This window comes from Stomoxys calcitrans, chromosome 3 (genome assembly GCF_963082655.1).
Source record: "Stomoxys calcitrans chromosome 3, idStoCalc2.1, whole genome shotgun sequence".
Taxonomy (NCBI): Eukaryota; Metazoa; Arthropoda; class Insecta; order Diptera; family Muscidae; genus Stomoxys; species Stomoxys calcitrans.
The window spans coordinates 114,655,870-114,674,756 of NC_081554.1; the positions used below are offsets into that span (position 1 = coordinate 114,655,870).

The window sequence follows — 18,887 nt, forward strand, 5'->3', positions numbered from 1 at the left end:
TTCCACCTAGATAAATACATGTGAGCAACATTACTAACACTAGCAAACACTCAGTTACAATTAGAAGTTTGACGATCGCGTTTATTTTGCGTAGAAAATGACTTGTTGCACAGCGACTGTGGTTGTTCTCAATGGGCGTCCCGAAATGTAAATGTTCCTTAGATGAAAAAACAAGTAATGACGAAACGAACAAATTTCGGTAAATTTTTCCGTTTGTTTTGTTTTAACATGGAGTTTCAACGCGAAAACCGAATATAGTACCGGCCTTAAGTCTCATAGGAGTAAGCACCATATTTTCTCATAAGTTCCGTTATGCCATATCCACAATATTTTATAGACTTTTGGAAAGGAAATGAAAGGGTTCAGTATAGATAGGTAGTTTTATTTTCAATCTAATAATTACCAAAAAAGGTGTACGTCCGTATGTAATTAGTAGTAAAAATCTTTTATGAAATCAAATCCTTTACGAAATCAATCGCCTATTCTGAGCAGAAGCGATGAGAACTAATTTCTGCTATAATACTGCAGCATATTCAATTTCTTTCCGTAATTATATTCTGAGGCGAGAATGGAAACAGAAAGAGAAGAGGGATATCGTTACTTACCAAATTTACTTTCATAATTTAAATTGATTTTGATGTTATGTTGCTTAAAAACTTTTGACCGGTTATCTGTAACGCGATTTCTGCTTCGTCAAGAATCCTCATCAGCACAATTTATGAAATGGCTTATGGTGCTTTACATACCAACCCAACTAGAGTAGATTGCAAAGCACACATCAGCATCACCTTTAAAAAAATCCATTTATTTCCTTAGCCAATATGATTTTATAACAAAAAAAAATAATTTTCCTAACATTCAGAAGCGTACTGAGAAGGCTCACAGATGTTGGGCACTATGTAGACGGGCCGTAGGCTGATAATGGGGCCTGAATCCGAGAATAGTCCACTGGCTCTACAGGAGCGTGATGAGACCAATACTTACTTACGCCTCAGTAGTTTGGTGGACTGCGATGGAGAAAAAGTGCAACATAAGAACAATACAACAAGTTCAGAGAACATGTTGTCTTTTCATAGGCGATGAGGACCACGGCCACTAGGGCACTGGAGACTATCCTAGATATCCGACCCATTGATATACAGATTAAGTGCGGGGCAGCCACTGCGGCTATGAGACTTAAGGCGATGGGAAAATGGATTGAGGATAGGAGCAGCTAATACCATTGCGGTATAATCGAGGCGACGATAGGAAACCTGGAAGGAAGAGAAGAAGTTTCCGATCGGATACCTGAGATGAACCATGAAGTCGAGTGTGAGGCACTGCTGCCATCGGCACAGTCTTGGATTGACGGAACCCTAGTATTGCCATCTGGAAGATCATGTTACAGGGATAGATCAAAGCTAAGGGACAGAGTGGGTCTGGGGGTTTACATTGAGAACCCAGGGACTGAGATCTGTTTTAGACTGCCTGACCATAATACGGTCCTGCAGGCGGAGATCCGGGCGATCACAGAATGCGCGAAGTGGTGTGGTGCTAACGCGAGGACGTCGAGTGTGAACCTCTTCACCGACAGCAAAATCGCCATAAGGGCAATAACAAACAGGAAGAAGTGAGGATGGCAAAATCCGCATCGTTTTTGTGCCGGGCCATAACGGAGTAAGGGGAAATGAAAGGGCAGACGAAAGGCAAAGGCCAGAGGACTGCCGTCAATAAACTTGGTCAACCCGAAGCCTTTCGGGTCGACGCAGTCCGAGTTAAGGGAGTGGGCGACGAAAGCGCATGTAACATTGTGGAACAGCAAAACGGTCCGACGGTAGGACGGCGAAAATTGGGGCATCCAGATCGTGAGAAGACGAGGCTATTACTGAAAGGTATCATAACGGGACACATAGGACTACCAGCTCACTTATGTAGAATCGGTGCGGCAAATGATAGAATGTGTAGGGCATGCGGGGAAGATGATGAGACGTTGGATCATTTTCTTTGCCATTGTCCGGCTTTCGCGTTCAACAGATACCGGCACTTAGGTGAAGACACAATAAGGATTTTGTAAGTAGCACGGAATTCCTAACTTAAAATTTTCTTTTTTGAGGTTACTTTATAGTTTTTAGAGCGTACAACAAGACGATTACTAGCTTAGGATACTAGCTTAGGATTTATTTTTGGCGGGAAGGATTTTCTCCTGACTCTCGACATTACTGGTGAATTTCATGGAAATCGTTTCCGATTTAGATATAGCTCATATATATATATATATATATATATATATATATATATATATATATATATATATATATATATATATATATATATATATATATATATATATAAATATATATATATATATATATATATATATATATATATAAATATATATATATATATATATATATATATATATATATATATATATATATATATATATATATATATATATATGTGTGTATATATATATATATATATATATATATATATATATATATATATATATATATATATATATATATATATATATATATATATATATTTAGATATAGCTGTCATACATGTATATCTAGCGATATACATATATGGCCAAGAGCCATTGCAAGAGCATTGTTTGACCAATCTTGCCAAAATTTTGCACAACGCTTTCTTCGACGACTTCCACATTATCTGAAAAGTTTACTCGAAATCAGGTTCAGAATCATTAAGAAGATATAGTTCCCATATCTATGCTCGTCAGATTTTGGGTAATTTCCAATAATGTCGTAATTTTTCTACCGTAGTTATTACAGTTTGAACATAAGTGCTCGAAATTTGATAGGGATTGTTTAATAACATGTCTGAAAACATCCGCCGAGATCCACCAAAATTGGGTCAGAATTGGATATAGCTCCCACATTGTACTTATAGGGTACGTGTAGGGTATTATACAGTCGGCACACCCGACTTTTGCCCTTCCTTACTGGTTTTTATTTAATTTATTTATCAATATTTCAATGGAGTATATTTTCAAGATAAGATATATCCAAATGAAAAACAAAAAGACCTCAAGCTCGAATACTACATTACATCATTTGGAAAATGATGCTGCCATATATCACATATTACCAATTTTTAACACCAACAATCAAATATTGATCAAATTAAAAAAAAAGAAGGCCAAAATAACTCACGTTTTGAGAATTGGAAACTTTGTTTGTAAAATGCCCAATACTTTAGGATTACTAAAGTAAATATATTATATGCTATATAATTTACAATAACATCTAAGCATTTCTTCTTTTAAACACTGAAAGAACAAAATTAAGCTATTGGGTAGCCCAAGGTATAATTATATCTAAGGCCGTATAATTATATATCGCATATCTCTTTGGATATAAATATATATAGCATATATAATTATATATGGCCCCATATCCAATTATATCTACTACCAGATATAGTTATATATAGCATTAGATATAATAATATATATTTGAATATAGCAGAACCATTTGGAACTAATAAAACGCAATTATATCTTATCCACGATATATTTGGATCTGTCCATATAAATTTAAGATCCAAGTATGTAGATATTATTATATATCTATCTATTTATATGTGGGACAAATTCGAGATCCAATTGTTTCAATTAGATTAGATGGTACCAATTAGATATAATTTAATACAATTAGATCCTATTATATATAACCATTTTTCAGATCCCATTATATCTGATATAACTGGATCAGACCATATTAACTGATTTTTACTCGGGTAGACAAATTGGTAAAGTCCAAAAGACATGGAGAAAAGTAAGAAGGCATCATGTCTTATTCATTGATGTTTTAACTTATTTCGAAATTGGCTCAGAATGTAGGAGAGTATAGCAAAGAAACATTTAGGTTAAAAAAAAAAACAGTAAAAAGGCGTTAAGTGCGGCCGGACCGGGCCGAACTTTGGAAACCCACCACCTCGGGTATATATGTAAACCAATTTTCGTCACAATCCGGTGAAAATTGGATAATTTATGCACTCAAATTCGGCACGGACATTCAGTGGTCTAATAAATATAAGTCACTGTTCAATTTTGTAAAACAATATATTGGTGTTTGTGGCAGCTAAATCCAAATTTAAACCAAATTTAGGACACGGATGTCGAAAAGCCTAACATAAGTCACAGCGTCAAATTTCAACGAAATCGGATAATAAATGTGCTTTTTATAGTGCTAAGTTTTTTAATCGAGAGAACGTTTAATATGGCATCTATAACTAAATCTGGACTGATCTGGGCCAAATTAAAAAAGGATAACGAAGGGCTAAACACAACTCAATGTCCCAAATTTCTGTGAAATCAGGCAATAAATGCGCCTTTTATGGACCCTAGACTTTATTGTCCAAATCTGGCCCAGATCGGTACAGATTTGGGTATATCTGCCATATAGACCAATTTGGGCCAAATTGGAGCAGGATATCGAAAGTTTAACCCAACTCACTGTCCCAATTTTCGGTGAAATTTGACAATAAATGCGCCTTTTATGGGCCCAAGACCTTTAATCAAGAAATCGGTCTATATGGCAGCTATATCCAAATCAAGACTGATCTAGGCCAAATTAAAGGAGGAAATCGAAGGACCTAACACAACTCACTGTCTCTTATGAGCCTAAGACCCTTAATCGGCAATATGGGGGCTATATCAAGATATAGTCCAATATAGCCCATCTTCGAACTTAACCTGCCTATGGAAAAAAAGAATCTGTGCAAAGTTTCAGCTTTTTTTTAAAGACTGTAGCGTGATTTCAACAGACAAATAGACGGACATTGCTAGATCCACTTAGATTTTTACGACGATGAAGAATATATATACTTTATAGGGTCGGAAATTGATATTTCGATGTGTTGCAAACGGAATGACAATATGAATATACCCCCATCCTTCGATGGTGGGTATAATAATAAAAAAATATAGCATATGGGAAAGAACAAAAAAAATTTATACACCTTCGCCAAATAACAGGTATATTATATAATTTTTTTTTCGCCGTAGAATAACAGGTAAATCTGCACTCAAGAGACTTCGATGAAGCGTTGACGACTGCAATTGCAGCACTTGTTTGGCAAACGGTCTCTTTATGACACCAAATTCATGGGTTTCAACCAAAAAATCTATTTCTAATTTTGCTTGCCTAGTGATGTGCTTATTTCTCTTTCGCGATGAGCTTAATGATCTATTATTTTATGCAATGGAAAAATTTTCTTTTAACTGGTGAAGTGGAATTTTTTTGTGTACCTAGTAACGTGGTAGTAAATTTTATACTCCCTTTGTTATAAATGACAATTTTAAGGAAATAATGTTTTTTTAACCACTACTGTATTAGTTGATTAGATAACCTTATGTAGAATTAAAATAAAACAAATATTGGGTTCGATTCCCGCCAGAAGCCTTGGTCTGTCGCTACTGTGGTATCACAATGGACTTAAAATTGTCTAAGTGAGTCTGTAAAGGACTGCTACTCTTACCTAACCTATAGTAAGTTTCGGCGAATCCACTTAACTATTTTCATGAAATATTTTCCTTTTCATTTTAATTTGCTCTCAAACTAGTTTTATGACATCAACAAGTTATTGTTTGTGCCAGTCAATTGGTTTAATATGACCCAGCAGCGGAAAGAGGCGAAATACATGCATACGCATGTGCCTGCAAAGGCAGCTACCAGTATTTCCACACAAATGTAACCACCATTTCAAAATAACTTGTGTGTCGTTTGCACGATGTCATGCACCTTCCATTGCTCGATATGCGCCTGCTCAAGGGCCTGCAAAATATGTCCATTTACGAGTCCTACAAAAACAGAGTTTAGGACTGGCGTGCAACAGCACCAATTAAAAAAGTCTTGCTGTTAAAGTTGTTTTTGCAGCACTGCGATGGGATATTTGTATGACCTAGAGAAGAACCATTTTTTATTTATAAGCATATTATTTGAAACATTTTGCCCTTTTCGCGTGCCTATTATTATTTTATTACCGCTTCAACCGTTTTTTGAAGTCCACATTACCAACCTACCTACCAACTAAGCCACCTCACAATTTATGTAATGAATGGCAAAAGGTTTTCTTTAATTTAACAGCAAAATTGTAGTAAACAACATACCCTTTCATTGCAGTTTGTAGGCAGTTTGCATTGCAGTTTGTAGGCACTACGCAAAGGGTAAAAATGCTCATATACAATCTGACCCCATTTCATCCGCAATTCCAGGTTCGATTCCCGCGACAGGCAATTTTTGTCTGTTTTATTTTTCCTTTAAAGTAATTTTAGAAAATTCGGCTCAATTTTTGATGTATTTCTCATTAAACAATTTTTTTAAAAGAGATTTCTACACTTTTTAAAATGTTTATTTTTTAGCGTCACTGATCGTGGCCAAGCCCAAACGAATGCACAAATGTTAGTATTGGCTCATAGGCACAGAATACGACGGGATTTGGTGATATTCATACGTTTAGATACTAAAAAGAACCAAAAGGTACGAAATTGTGTGTTTTCACCCAGCGCGAACAGATAGGTCCATAATTATGATTTTGGACTCAACTTAAAGAGTGTCTCGAAAAAATAAGATTTGGTGACAAAAATTTTCGAAAATAATACCAGAAATGGTAGAAATAGTACGTTTACTATTTGGTACTTTCTTTGTAAATTTAGCTAGAGCTGTGAATTTTGGTTATACATTAAGGTACTAAAAAAGTACCAAAAACGTACGAAATGGGTGAGCTTTGTACAGGGCGGATGGCTGGAGCTAGAATTTAGAAATTTGCATATAATACATCTGCTGAAAAGGAAAATTGGCAGGTACAACTAGGAAAAATTAGATGGGTGACAAAATGATCTATTCAAAATTCGTAAATGTTGGTACCAAAATTGGTACAATTTGGTACTTTCTTTATAGATGTAGCTACGGTCCGAAATTTGGCATATAGATACAACGAGGAAAAATATGAAGGGTGACTAAATGATTTATTTAAAATTCGTAAATTTTGGTACCAAAACTAGTACCATTTGATTTTGATTTCTTTACAGATGGAGTTAGAGGTCTGAAATTTGTAGGTACAACGAGGAAAAATATGATGGGTGACCAAATGATCTTTTTGAAATTCGTACATTGTTGTAGCAGAAGTTGTAAAATAGTACACAAGAGCTCATCTTTGCCTACCGCGAACGGTAACAGCTAGAATTAAGCAATTTGACGAACATTATCTCAGTCTCGACCAAAATACGACATGTGAAAGAAAACGTACTAGTTGTGGTGCTATTTGTACCTTGAAAGTATATATTGGACGACCAGAAGATATTTTTTATTCATGCATTAAGGTACTCAAACGTACAAAATTGTACATTCTTTACGGAGAAAGATATAGCTCTCAAAAGTGGGATACATCTATACCTTGACGACAAATCGTACATTTAGGAGACATACAATATTGTACTTTCTCTATGTATTGAGCTAAATAACTCAGGAATCGGGTGCATCTTGACATTAAATATAGGGCAGCTAGAAGATTTATTTTTAGTTCGTGCATTTAGGTACTAAAACATACAAAATGGTAATTTCTTTACAGAATGATCTTAAGCACTCAAAATCAGGATACAGCTATACCTTGACAAAAGCTGACCTCTGGGATGCTTGTTGTTAATAAATACATTCATGAAAATATCAAAAATAATGTTTGTTTGTTTATTTATTTCTTCATTTAAGTCTACAAATTTCAAAACCCTTGCTTTGAAAACTAAAAAAATAGAGTATTTTTTGTAAAAAGTCGGCTTTTCGACTTTATCAAAAAGTCGGCATTAGCATAAAGTAGACGTTTCGACTTTTGTCAAAAATTTGCACAATTTTCTAAATAAGATACTTCTTTTTTCCTACAAATTTAAGTAAACTTTTGCCATCAAGGTATAATAATTTTTTGTACTTTCATAAAGGATAGGTATTAGGAATAGGTTTTAAATGCGATATTGGGGTTTTTTTATATTAAACTTTACCCGCTATCGTAAAGCCAATATGGTAATTTTTTTTACAGATTTCAAGTTTCTACATTCCCGCTTTATTTCCCCATTTTTTTGTATTTGAATTACAGTTTGAAATGTTCTACTTATCCAAGCCGACTTCCAACCAGTTTTTTGCTGAATGTTAAAACCCAAGAAGAACATCACATCACATTTTATTGCACATATGAGTAACGAACTTTTATTCTCTATCACTGCCTCCAAAGGGTGACTTTTTAGGAGCTATAGAAAAGTTTATCAAAAACATCACATAAAATTCATGAAATCTTTATTTGAATCGATAGTACGGTCCATATAATTTAATTTAATTTTTCTCGCGAAGCGCACTATCTGTCAATGAGTTTTGGTTGTATTTGTGTCTTATAGTTAGGAACCATAACACACACAAACAACGAAAAATGGCGCGAACTAATAGTTACATACACAAAATCAAAGTTTGTAGTTTATTGAAATGATGGCGCCGCCGTTGAGTGATTTTTCTATAACGGTGTCAATCGTTTGTTTAGCTGACATGAGTTTCGTTCATCACTTTCATGTAAACAATAGAAAAAATAGAAGCAAATTTGCATTTGCATTCATTTTTCGTGAAGAAGGACCCATGTACAAAACTTCCTTAAATTGGAAAATAATTAATACAGATGTCATTAAAATAACCCGCCAACTGCTAGCAGTAATGGAAAATATTTTTGAAAAATATTCATTACGCAAATGATTATTATTTTCTGGCTTTTATCCAGTATTATTATGTGGCGCGCACATCTTTTTTACTTTTGATTTTTGTCAAACGTCAAAATTTGTCAGTGTTAGAAAAAATGGTCGATTGGCACAGCAAAATGAAATTTTTTTCTCACCGGTGTAAAAAACAACGCCATAATTTTTACTTCTCACCATAGGAGATTGCTATCATTCAAAACACTCTCTTATAAAAAAGTTTTATATTAAACTTGCTCTTACAACGTGGACTTCGTACTAACATGTCCGGAAAAAAACATGCATTGGGAAAAAAGTACACCTAATAGACAGGGTTGTCGAGCGTGGTTAATGTGGTAATTGTATCATAGAGGCAAAAACAACATACCAACGCACGGCCCTTTGAAGCCATTACACCTAAAATGGTTGAAAATTCTTCTAACCAAAGACGAAACGTGATTGGTGTGTGTTGCTATCTATCTCTGGTTTTCCTTTTCTATTTGCATTCTCCGATCATTGAGCTCGTCTCGAAAGAGAAACAAACAAAAATTGTAAAATTTAAAGATCTTCGCCCAAACAGGCAAACAACTTGAAAAATTAATGGTAATAAACTTCAGTAAAAATTTGCTACAAAATTTTTTTTGTATGCCACAGATTACAATTTGGGATGCATTTTCTCTTCGGGGAGTATTTTTGAAATTGAATTAAATTTAAGCATACGAATTAATTGCAATTTTTTGATAATAGGATATGTTCCCGTAGGAAATTTGCATACGAAAAAAGAAAATTCTCATAAAGCGTATTACAAATTTTTATACTAACATTGGGTATATGTTTTACTACATACAACGTTAACTTTTTTTCAATGTAGGTCCGATTTTATGTCAAAGTCACTTTACTTCTCTAAATAATTATAAAATATTAAATTATTTTTTTGTTGTTGTATAAATATAGTGGCTAAAAAAATATTCGAAAAATTTGTTTTTTATATTGTTTTGAACATTTTGGCTTATTTTAGGAAAATTTTCGAAAATATGTTATTGAAATTTTTCTTTTTAGAAAAAGATAAATTTGACGGGGCCCAGGCCTGAACAATATTTTGTCATTAAGCAATATTTCATTGAAATTTTGTCTTTAGTGGTATTAAAATTATTTCAGTAAAATTTAATCTTTATTTAAAAAAAATGTCTTTGAAGTTTTAACTTTCATTTTGTTTTGTTTTGTTGCCAAAGAAAGCAAAATAAGAAGACATGGAAAAAGTTTAATGTCGCAAAATGCATTGAGCGGGCACGAATAAGCATTTATTAAAATTTTTATATAAAAAAATTTCGAGCTAGGTCCAAAGCTGTGCCAAGTTTGTCTTAAGAAAATTTGTCATTGAAATTATTTTAAAATTAATTATATCTCGTATATGATATAGTTGGATCTGATTAGATCCAAATGGATCTGCCATATCCAATTACATATAATTATATCTGATGATATATATAACTAGATCTGGTAGTAGATTTAATTGGATATGGGGTCAGATATAATTATATCTGCCATATATAATTATATCCCAAGAAATTTGCTATATATTACTATGTGTGGCTTTGGATATAATTATATCTTGGTCTATATATATGTATATCTTGCGATACAAATAATTGAATATATTTCTTTCGATGTTTTAAAGTAGAAATGCTTAAATTTTATTTAAATTGTATCTTCAAAAGTTTTTTTCTCATTGCCGCTTTCTGCTAAAATTTCATTATGAGATTCAAAAGTTACAGCAGATGTTGCCCATAAAGGACCCCGGCGCTTGACGTTTCAATCACTGTTTCAAATTTTATCGAAATCGGATGAAAAATGCTCATTTTATAGCCTCAATATTCTATTTCGGGAGATCGGTCTATATGGATCTATATCCAAATATGGTCCGATCTGGACCACATTCAGCATAGAAGTTTGTGGGTCTACCAAAACTCACTTTTCCAAATTTCATCGAAATCGGATAAAAAATGCTCCTTTTAAGGGCTTAATATTCTATTTCGGGAGATCGGTCTATATGGAACTATATCCAAATATAGTCCGATCTAGACAACATACAGCTTAGAAGTATGTGGGTCTACCAAAACTCGCTGTTCAAAATTTCATCGAAATCATATAAAAAATGCTCCTTTTATGGGCTCAATACTCTACACATGAGCGATATGTTGGGTGTGAGTGCAACCCAAACACAAAGAGTAAAAAGAAACTCAAATTCATAACTACTTTCCAAGAGTAAGGAAAAAACATAAAGTGTATCGACGGGAGCAAAAGATGATGCTGTTTGTTCTAAAAATAGACCATTTGTATTAGTTTACCTTTAGAAGCACACTTTATAAACAAGTGGTTGGCTGAGTTGGTAGCGCATCTGACTAGCAATCATTTTAAGCCAGGGCTGCAGAGTCGGCCGGAGTCGGACTTTGGTTCGGAATTTGGACACGCTTGCTCCGACTTCGAACCTCTCTTCGACTCCGGCTTAATACTCCGACCTTGGGTCGGAGTCGAGGGCTAGACTCCGCAGCCTTGGTTTAAACCCCACTGGCCGCAAAAAGTAAAGGTAATACTTATATGGAAAAATGTTATATATGTTATATGGAAATATGGAAAAATAAGAGTTTTAGTTACAACAAGAATGTAAAAACAACATTTAAATGCAAAATAAATAAAAAAAACAAGCCCGAGTAAAAGCCGGAGATATAAAGCAGTTTCTTGTTTTTTAAATGAGATGTTTATAAGAAAAATTGCAATTTAAATGACCTATTACTTTTGTTATTGAAAAACAAAATTCGAAATGTGTTTTTTATTAATTTTTATTATATATTTATGTGAAAATAATTTAATAATAAAATTATATAAAAAGAAAATGCAAATTTGCCCTTTAAGGAACAGTGGGAAACTTCTTCCAAATCGGTTAGTGCTGGCTGATACAAATTTAAGCTCAATCATAACGGACCTCATTTTAATTATTTGAACCAGGGTGTTAAGCGTCAAAGGTGGAACTGCTAACATCTGAGTTTCGTTGGCCCCACTATGTAAAAAATAATAAATAATATTTCATCAACTGGAGAAAAGCAATATCTTATATATAACAAGTAAAAGCAATATCTTATATATAACAAGTATACCCATGGATCGCATTTGTCAAGTTCTTTTCCGGGCATCTCTTCTTAGGCAAAAAAGGATATAAGAAAAGATTTTCTCTGCTATTAGAGTGATATCAAGATTGGTCCGGTTTGGACCACATTTAAATTATATGTTGGAGGCCTGTTTAAAATGTCAGCCAATTCGAATAAGAATTGCGCCCTTTGGGGGCTCAAGAAGTAAAATAGAGAGATCTATTTATATGGGAGCTGTATCGGGCTATAGACCGATTCAGACCATATTAAACACGTATGTTGATGGTCATGAGAGGATCCGTCGTACAGAATTTCAGGCAAATCGGAAAATAATTGCAACCTCTAGAGGCTCAAGAAGTCAAGATCCCAGATCGGTTTAAATGACAGCTATATCAGGTTATGAACCGACCGTCGTCTGTCACTTCTTTTTATTGGCCTCATCTCGTTGTATGAAATAAATGTGCAGCAATGTCCACCATAATATGAAACATGGCTAATGGCTATATGTGCCAAGTATCTGGTCCATTGTATCAACGCCCGATTTGTTGGCGTTGTAATCCAAAATAAGAAACGCCTTCTTCTTTTAGATTTGCATGCCCAAAAATTACCGCTTTGTTCTTCTTGGGCAGATATGAACATAGTCCTATATCGTTTTCGTTGAAGCCAAACAATGTGCTATTGACAGGACGCGTATGAGTTTTTTGGAATTTCCGAGGCACACATGTCTTATTCGAGCGCACTGCTCCAACATAGGCGGGGCAAAGTACGCGCCAAACCCAAAAAATTTTCGGCATAAATTGTGCGGCCTATATTCAATCAAATATCTCTCCGAAAGTTGAAGTACAACATTCTGCCCTTGATTCATCTCTTGTGCCTTGTCAAGCAATTTCCCAATTTTCATGTAAAAATTTCTTCACAAAGAGGTGTCGCACTGCGGCACGCCCTTATCGTAGAGCTTAAACTTGAATCGGACAGCACTCAGTGATATGTGAGAAGTCTGCACCTGTTCCTTATTTGAATGCTTATTGGCAAATTTGCAATTTGAGTCGGTAAAGGGCTGCCACTCCTATAAAACCTAACCCAATAAAGATGTTTACCTCCTGGAAGTTCATGAGGTACGTTTTTTGGGCAAAGGGCCGTAGACCGATCTCCAGACTTAAAGTCTTGAGGCAATAAATTGGTTATTTTTCATCCGATTTCGATGAAATTTGGCACAGTGAGTTCTGGTAGACACATATTCATTTTTTTGATATAGCTGCCCTAAGACCGATTTTATGAGTTCAGAAGGTTTATATACAAAGAATACGTAATCATCAAAAATTGTTTGGAACATTTTTTTATACCCAAGATATCTGCAAAATTATAAATACCCCAAAAAGGTATTTATTGGTTATTTACCCAATAAATACCCAAGCGTTGGATATTTACCCGGTAGAGACCCATCTCGACTGATAACAAATGAATGATGAAAAGTAATAGCAAAAGGGTTGATTTTCACTGTGAAGTACAAACATACGAGTACAAAATATGTAAAAAATTTTGGAATTTTCGCGGCATGCACGCATTCTAGTCATATCCCTTATTGGTAGTCATATCCCTTATCAAGGTCAACCCACGTGAAGGTGAACTATTTTAAATGTTTAGTTAATTTTTGACAGGACATGTTTTGGTTCGTCTGCAAGTATCTGCATAAAATTTTGTGTGAAAACAAAATTATGTGTGTGGACCCATTCCGAATAGTACAAAATGTATATTTCCTAAAAAAACACCAAGTTTGCAGTAGGTTAGGTAAGGTTGAAAAGAGAGTGCAGATATTACTCCGCCCCATGCCACTATGGACATACACCTATGCCAGTAATCGGCTTGTTGTGCGCTCTAAAAACTGATGTAGTTTATATGCATGGTACACATTCGATTAAAAAATTATTGAATTAATTAATTTTTTAATTGAAAACTATTTTATTTTGAATTAAATTTTTAATTGAAAGTTTTTTGGACATTTTTTTTTTTTGTTTTGTTGGCTGAAGTTTGTCATAGTCTATTGGAAGTTATTCTCATCACGCTGATTTAAACAAATTAAATGTCTGTCTCCGAGTCTAAACGTGCATTATTACATGTGTATTTTTTTCTTTTCATCAACAGCAATTGGGTATTCCGGCACTATTCCTTCTACTTATATTTGGAAGCAATGTTTTTGCTCGGTCACCGAAAAACGAAAAAATTGAAAGTAATGAATATACAATTCATCAACATAACTATGAAGAGGATAAGACAGATTCCCCTAGTGAAGATTTACATGCTCAAGATTCAAGCAAAATCGAATTTAAGATGCACCCTAATACATCGACTACTAATGAACGCAGCAGAAGAGGTTCAAATAAATATGGCCACAATGCCATTTTAAAGCCAGTAAATCGACGAAAAAAACACATACTGCTTAAAGTTCAGCCCAGACCCAAAAAACGCATTCAAAGTTCGCAGCCTCTGCACCAGAATGCTGCCCAAGATGAAGTAAAGGTTTTTCATACCTATGAGGAGACACATGAGCATATTATCGAAAAAGACGACGAGTCCATCCCCGTATCAAACGCCGAAGTTGATCGAACGCCAGAAACAACAGAACAATTGGAAATACAAGCCGAACAACAATTTTCTGACCCGATTACTCAGGAGAGTCAACACTTCCACTCTGAGGAAGAAAAATATGAAAAACATAAGAAGATTAAGATAAAACACCATCACCACCATCATCATCACAACCATGTTAAGGAGATAATCAAAAAAATTCCAGAGCCTTATCCAGTGGAGAAAATTATTCATGTGCCAGTGGAGAAAATTGTTGAAAAGATCGTTCATGTTCCAAAGCCATATCCTGTGGAGAAAATTGTTAAAGTTCCTGTCGAGAAAGTGGTCCATATTCCCAAACCGTACGCCGTTGAAAAGATTGTAGAAAAGAAAGTTCCGTATCCGGTGGAAAAAATTGTTGAAAAAATTGTACAAGTGCCCGTTGAAAAAGTTGTAGAAAAGATTATTCACATACCTAAACCATATCCGGTGGAGAAGATTGTGGAGAAAATCGTTCATGTTCCAGTTGACAGAGTGGTGGAGAAAAAGGTACCATATCCTGTAGAAAAGATTGTTCACGTGCCAGTTGAAAAGATTGTTGAAAAGATTGTTCATGTCCCAAAACCCTTTCCTGTTGAGAAAATCGTCAGCAAATTAGTAGCAGTACCTAAGCCTTATGCAGTTGTCAGGCCAGTTCCGTACCCAGTCGAAGTAAAAGTTCCAATTCATGTGGAAAAACCAGTTCCTTACGAAGTAGAAAAATATGTTCCAGCTCCTTACAGAGTTGAAATAGAGAAAAAGGTTCCAGTATACATTCATTCGAAGGAGCCCTACAAATTTGAACGTACGAAACAACAAGAGAGTCATAAACATACCGATGATGACTTCATAGACCATGAACATAAGGGTCTTGCACATAGTCACCAACAAATTGAATCTTTTGATTACCATAATCATGATTTGTCAGTGTTTCCGTCGGATCACAAGCCGCGCTTAACCAAATTACAGCAAAGCGACCCTAATGAAGCACAGCCAATACAACCCCAACCCGTGAGAACTGAATTGTCAAATCAACATTTAAACATCATCGGCTTTAAAAAACCAGAACAAAGCAAGGAAGGACAACAGAAGCAACACAAGCAACATCAAATGCAACATCAACTCCATCGACAACTGCAGAATCAGCCGCATTTGTCCTCCATATCTCAAGAGCCTACCGTTCAAGAAAGTAGAAATATTGCAGTATCTGTACCACCCAAATCTAATCCCAAATTTCACATAAATGTTGAAGATGTCAATGAAGAAGTAGAAAAATCCATGCAGTCTTCCGATATGCTAACACAGGCGTCTACGAATTCCATGCAAATGGTAACACGTATCCAACCAATTGCCCTACCCATTCACTTTCTCCAATACCATCATATGCCGTTCCAACAACCTCTAGGTTTCTCCTTGGCCACGACGGCTAACTGATGCTATAACAGATGCGTTTAGCTTATAAAGAATATACAAATTTATGAGTACACATAAATAATAAATTAGATAATTTTCATTTGTTGTTGTTGTTGTGGCAGTTTATTGTATTTTATCTTTCGTCTGCTTGATTCTGTTGAGTGTTAAGACCCAGGAACTCTGCGACTAAGATGGTGTGCGTCCACAGGGATCTGGGTCTGAGTCGAGTGGGTCTGGCTGGGCAGTTAACCAGGTGACGTGTATCGTGTGGTCCCAGGTTAGAATCGAGACATACATTTTGCACGTCGGCATCAAACCTTGCTACAGCGGTCAAAAAAAGTATTCATCATTAGCAAAATTGATAATAAATTCACTTATTTTGGGTAATTGAAGAAAATTTAAAGTAAACAAATAATGCAGTTTTATGCAATAGTTTATTTTTCGTAATATGTTTTAAAATAAATTCAAAAAATAAATTTAATTAGCGCAAAAAATGCAATTTTATATAATAACACCAAAAACAGAACAAAAAAAGTATTCATCATTGATGTGCTATCATCAAAGTCAAATTCAAATATTATTTGGGAATCCCCCTTTTCTGTTTTATTTAGTAAAGGAGGCTTTGCCCTTGACAGCAAATATTTAATTTCATTGAAAATATAGTTTTTGTCAAAATGGGTCGTAAGCAAAACGAGGTTTCTGATGAGGTAAAAGTTTTGATAATAAAACACCACAGGAATGGTTTAACTCAAAAAACTATCAGTGAAATATTAAATAGACCACGATCTACTATACAATCCATCATCAGAAAGTGGACAGAAACGAAAACTGTTGACAATAAACCAAGATCTGGTCGACCAAAAGCACTTTCAGTTGGAGATGTGCGTTGGCTAGTGCGGCAAGTTCAGAAAACTCCGAAGACAAATGCGACCATTCTTCGTAAAAACACTATGGAATATTTAGGGAAGGAAGTTACTACACAAACAATTCGAAATACACTCAAAAGGCATAGTTACAGAGGAAGAACTGCACGTAAGAAGCCCTTTATAAATAAAATAAACCGAGTGAAAAGGCTAAACTTCGCAAAAATGTATGTAAAACAGCCCGAATCATTTTGGAAAACAGTCATTTTTGCAGACGAGAGCAAGTTTAATCTTTTTGGGTGCAATGGAAAGGTCATAGTGTACAGAAAACCAAATATGTACAGAGCTTGAAGAACGAAACACAGTTGCTACTGTAAAACATGGTGGAGGTGGTTTAATGGTTTGGGGGTGTATGGCGGCTTCAGGAGCGGGAAATCTTGAAATTATTAATGGAGTAATGGATCATAAGTATTACATTGACATTTTAAAGAGGAATTTAAAAGATAGTGCTGTAAAACTTGGGCTTGGTAATAACTTTCAATATTATCAAGATAATGACCCCAAACATTCTGCTTTAAATACCAAGATGTGGATGCTGTATAACTGCCCCAAAGTCATTAAAACTCCTTCTCAAAGTCCCGACTTGCACCCAATTGAACATCTTTGGGAACATATCGAACGCAAATTGAGAACGCGCAATTTTTCGAGCAAGAGTCAAATGCAACAGGTGATAATGGAGGAATGGACTAATATAGACCAAAATATAACCGCTAAATTAGTCCAATCGATGTCAAACCGTTTAAAAGAAGTTATAAGACGCGGTGGTCGAATAACAAAGTATTAATTTTTTTATATTATGTTATTTATTTTTTTGTTTTTTTGCAATGATGAATACTTTTTTTGTTTAATTTTTTGTGTTCAGCTGTAGAATGGCCCTTTTTGTTCCAATAAATACTATTTTTTTCTTTAAAAACAATGAAATTGTGTACATATATATCACACAAGCACTACTGCATCATTAGTTTAATATGTTTTTATTCCAATTGTCTTTTGTAGACTTATTAAAAAAAAAACATTGAATGATGAATACTTTTTTTGACCGCTGTATGTAGGAGTTGAGGCGGCTGCATTTGCCGGGTCGTAATTGAGCCAGAACAACTCTGTTCGGGCGGCCAAAAACGCATTTATGGTCCGATTTTTTATTGGCTGGGGAACATGCTTTTGTGCACAAAATTGTGCTAACATTTTCTTTTTAATTTTCGCGGATGTTCCTCATTTATTTTGTTAAAAATTTTGTAACAGATTTAGCAAATCTAAACTAAAAATCGGTTTACAAATGTCTGCCCAAATCACAAAAAAAAAAAGAGATCAGCATCGGTAAAAAATCGACAATATAATTTTGCGTGCAGAACATTTCCACAACAGTTAAAGATATTTCACACAGGAAAGCATGTGTTTTATAAAAAAATCGGTAGGCGATGACTCAATCAGAGGGTCCACGAATTAGGCCCAGACTCTCTAGGGTCCTGTAATTTTGCATGCCATCTAACAAACACTGTATAAATTATTAATTACATAATGATATCTCAATTCATTCAAAAATGGCAGTCTGATTTTCACATCTTTTAAGTCTTCCGAAAGCGTAAATTGGCAAAAAGCCGAGATATTCACATTGGTTAGAAATTTTTGCCCATATTTTAAAATATTACATAACAAGCAAGTAAAAAGACATTGAATTCCCCCCACATCGAATATATATATTAACCACCTTTCATCGTAATACGGTGAAAATTTCATTTTTTTTGAACCTATAGCAGCTTTGTCTAAATATAGTCCGATCTCCACCATAGTCAGGAAGGCTATGTAAGGGTCTAACTCAAATTATTGTACCAAATACATCGGTTAAGAAATGCACCTTTTAAGGCCTAAGGACAGCTATGTATATCAAAATTTAGAATGATCTAAACCATATTGAACAAGAATATCGAAGAACCTAATACAGCCCACTGTGTCAAATTTCAGCGAAATCGAGTTATAAACGTTCTTTTACTGTCCCAAGAAATTAAATCGGGAGATCGGTATATATGGCAGCTATATTCTTGTTTGAACCGTTGAGTGGAGCGTACGTATTGTTATTTCACTCCGCAA

The 18,887-nt window shown here is 34.7% G+C and overlaps 1 protein-coding gene across 1 annotated transcript in view; it reads left to right on the plus strand.

The window, feature by feature from the left end:
- LOC106081137 (titin) overlaps positions 1 to 15,903 on the plus strand; it is a 56,177-nt gene extending 40,274 nt beyond the window's left edge. Inside the window, exon 2 of the mRNA XM_013242893.2 lies at positions 14,002 to 15,903. Coding sequence (XP_013098347.1) covers positions 14,002 to 15,897 — 1,896 coding nt within the window. The 3' untranslated portion in view covers positions 15,898 to 15,903. The remainder of the gene's footprint in view (positions 1 to 14,001) is intronic.
- Positions 15,904 to 18,887: the final 2,984 nt, after the last annotated feature.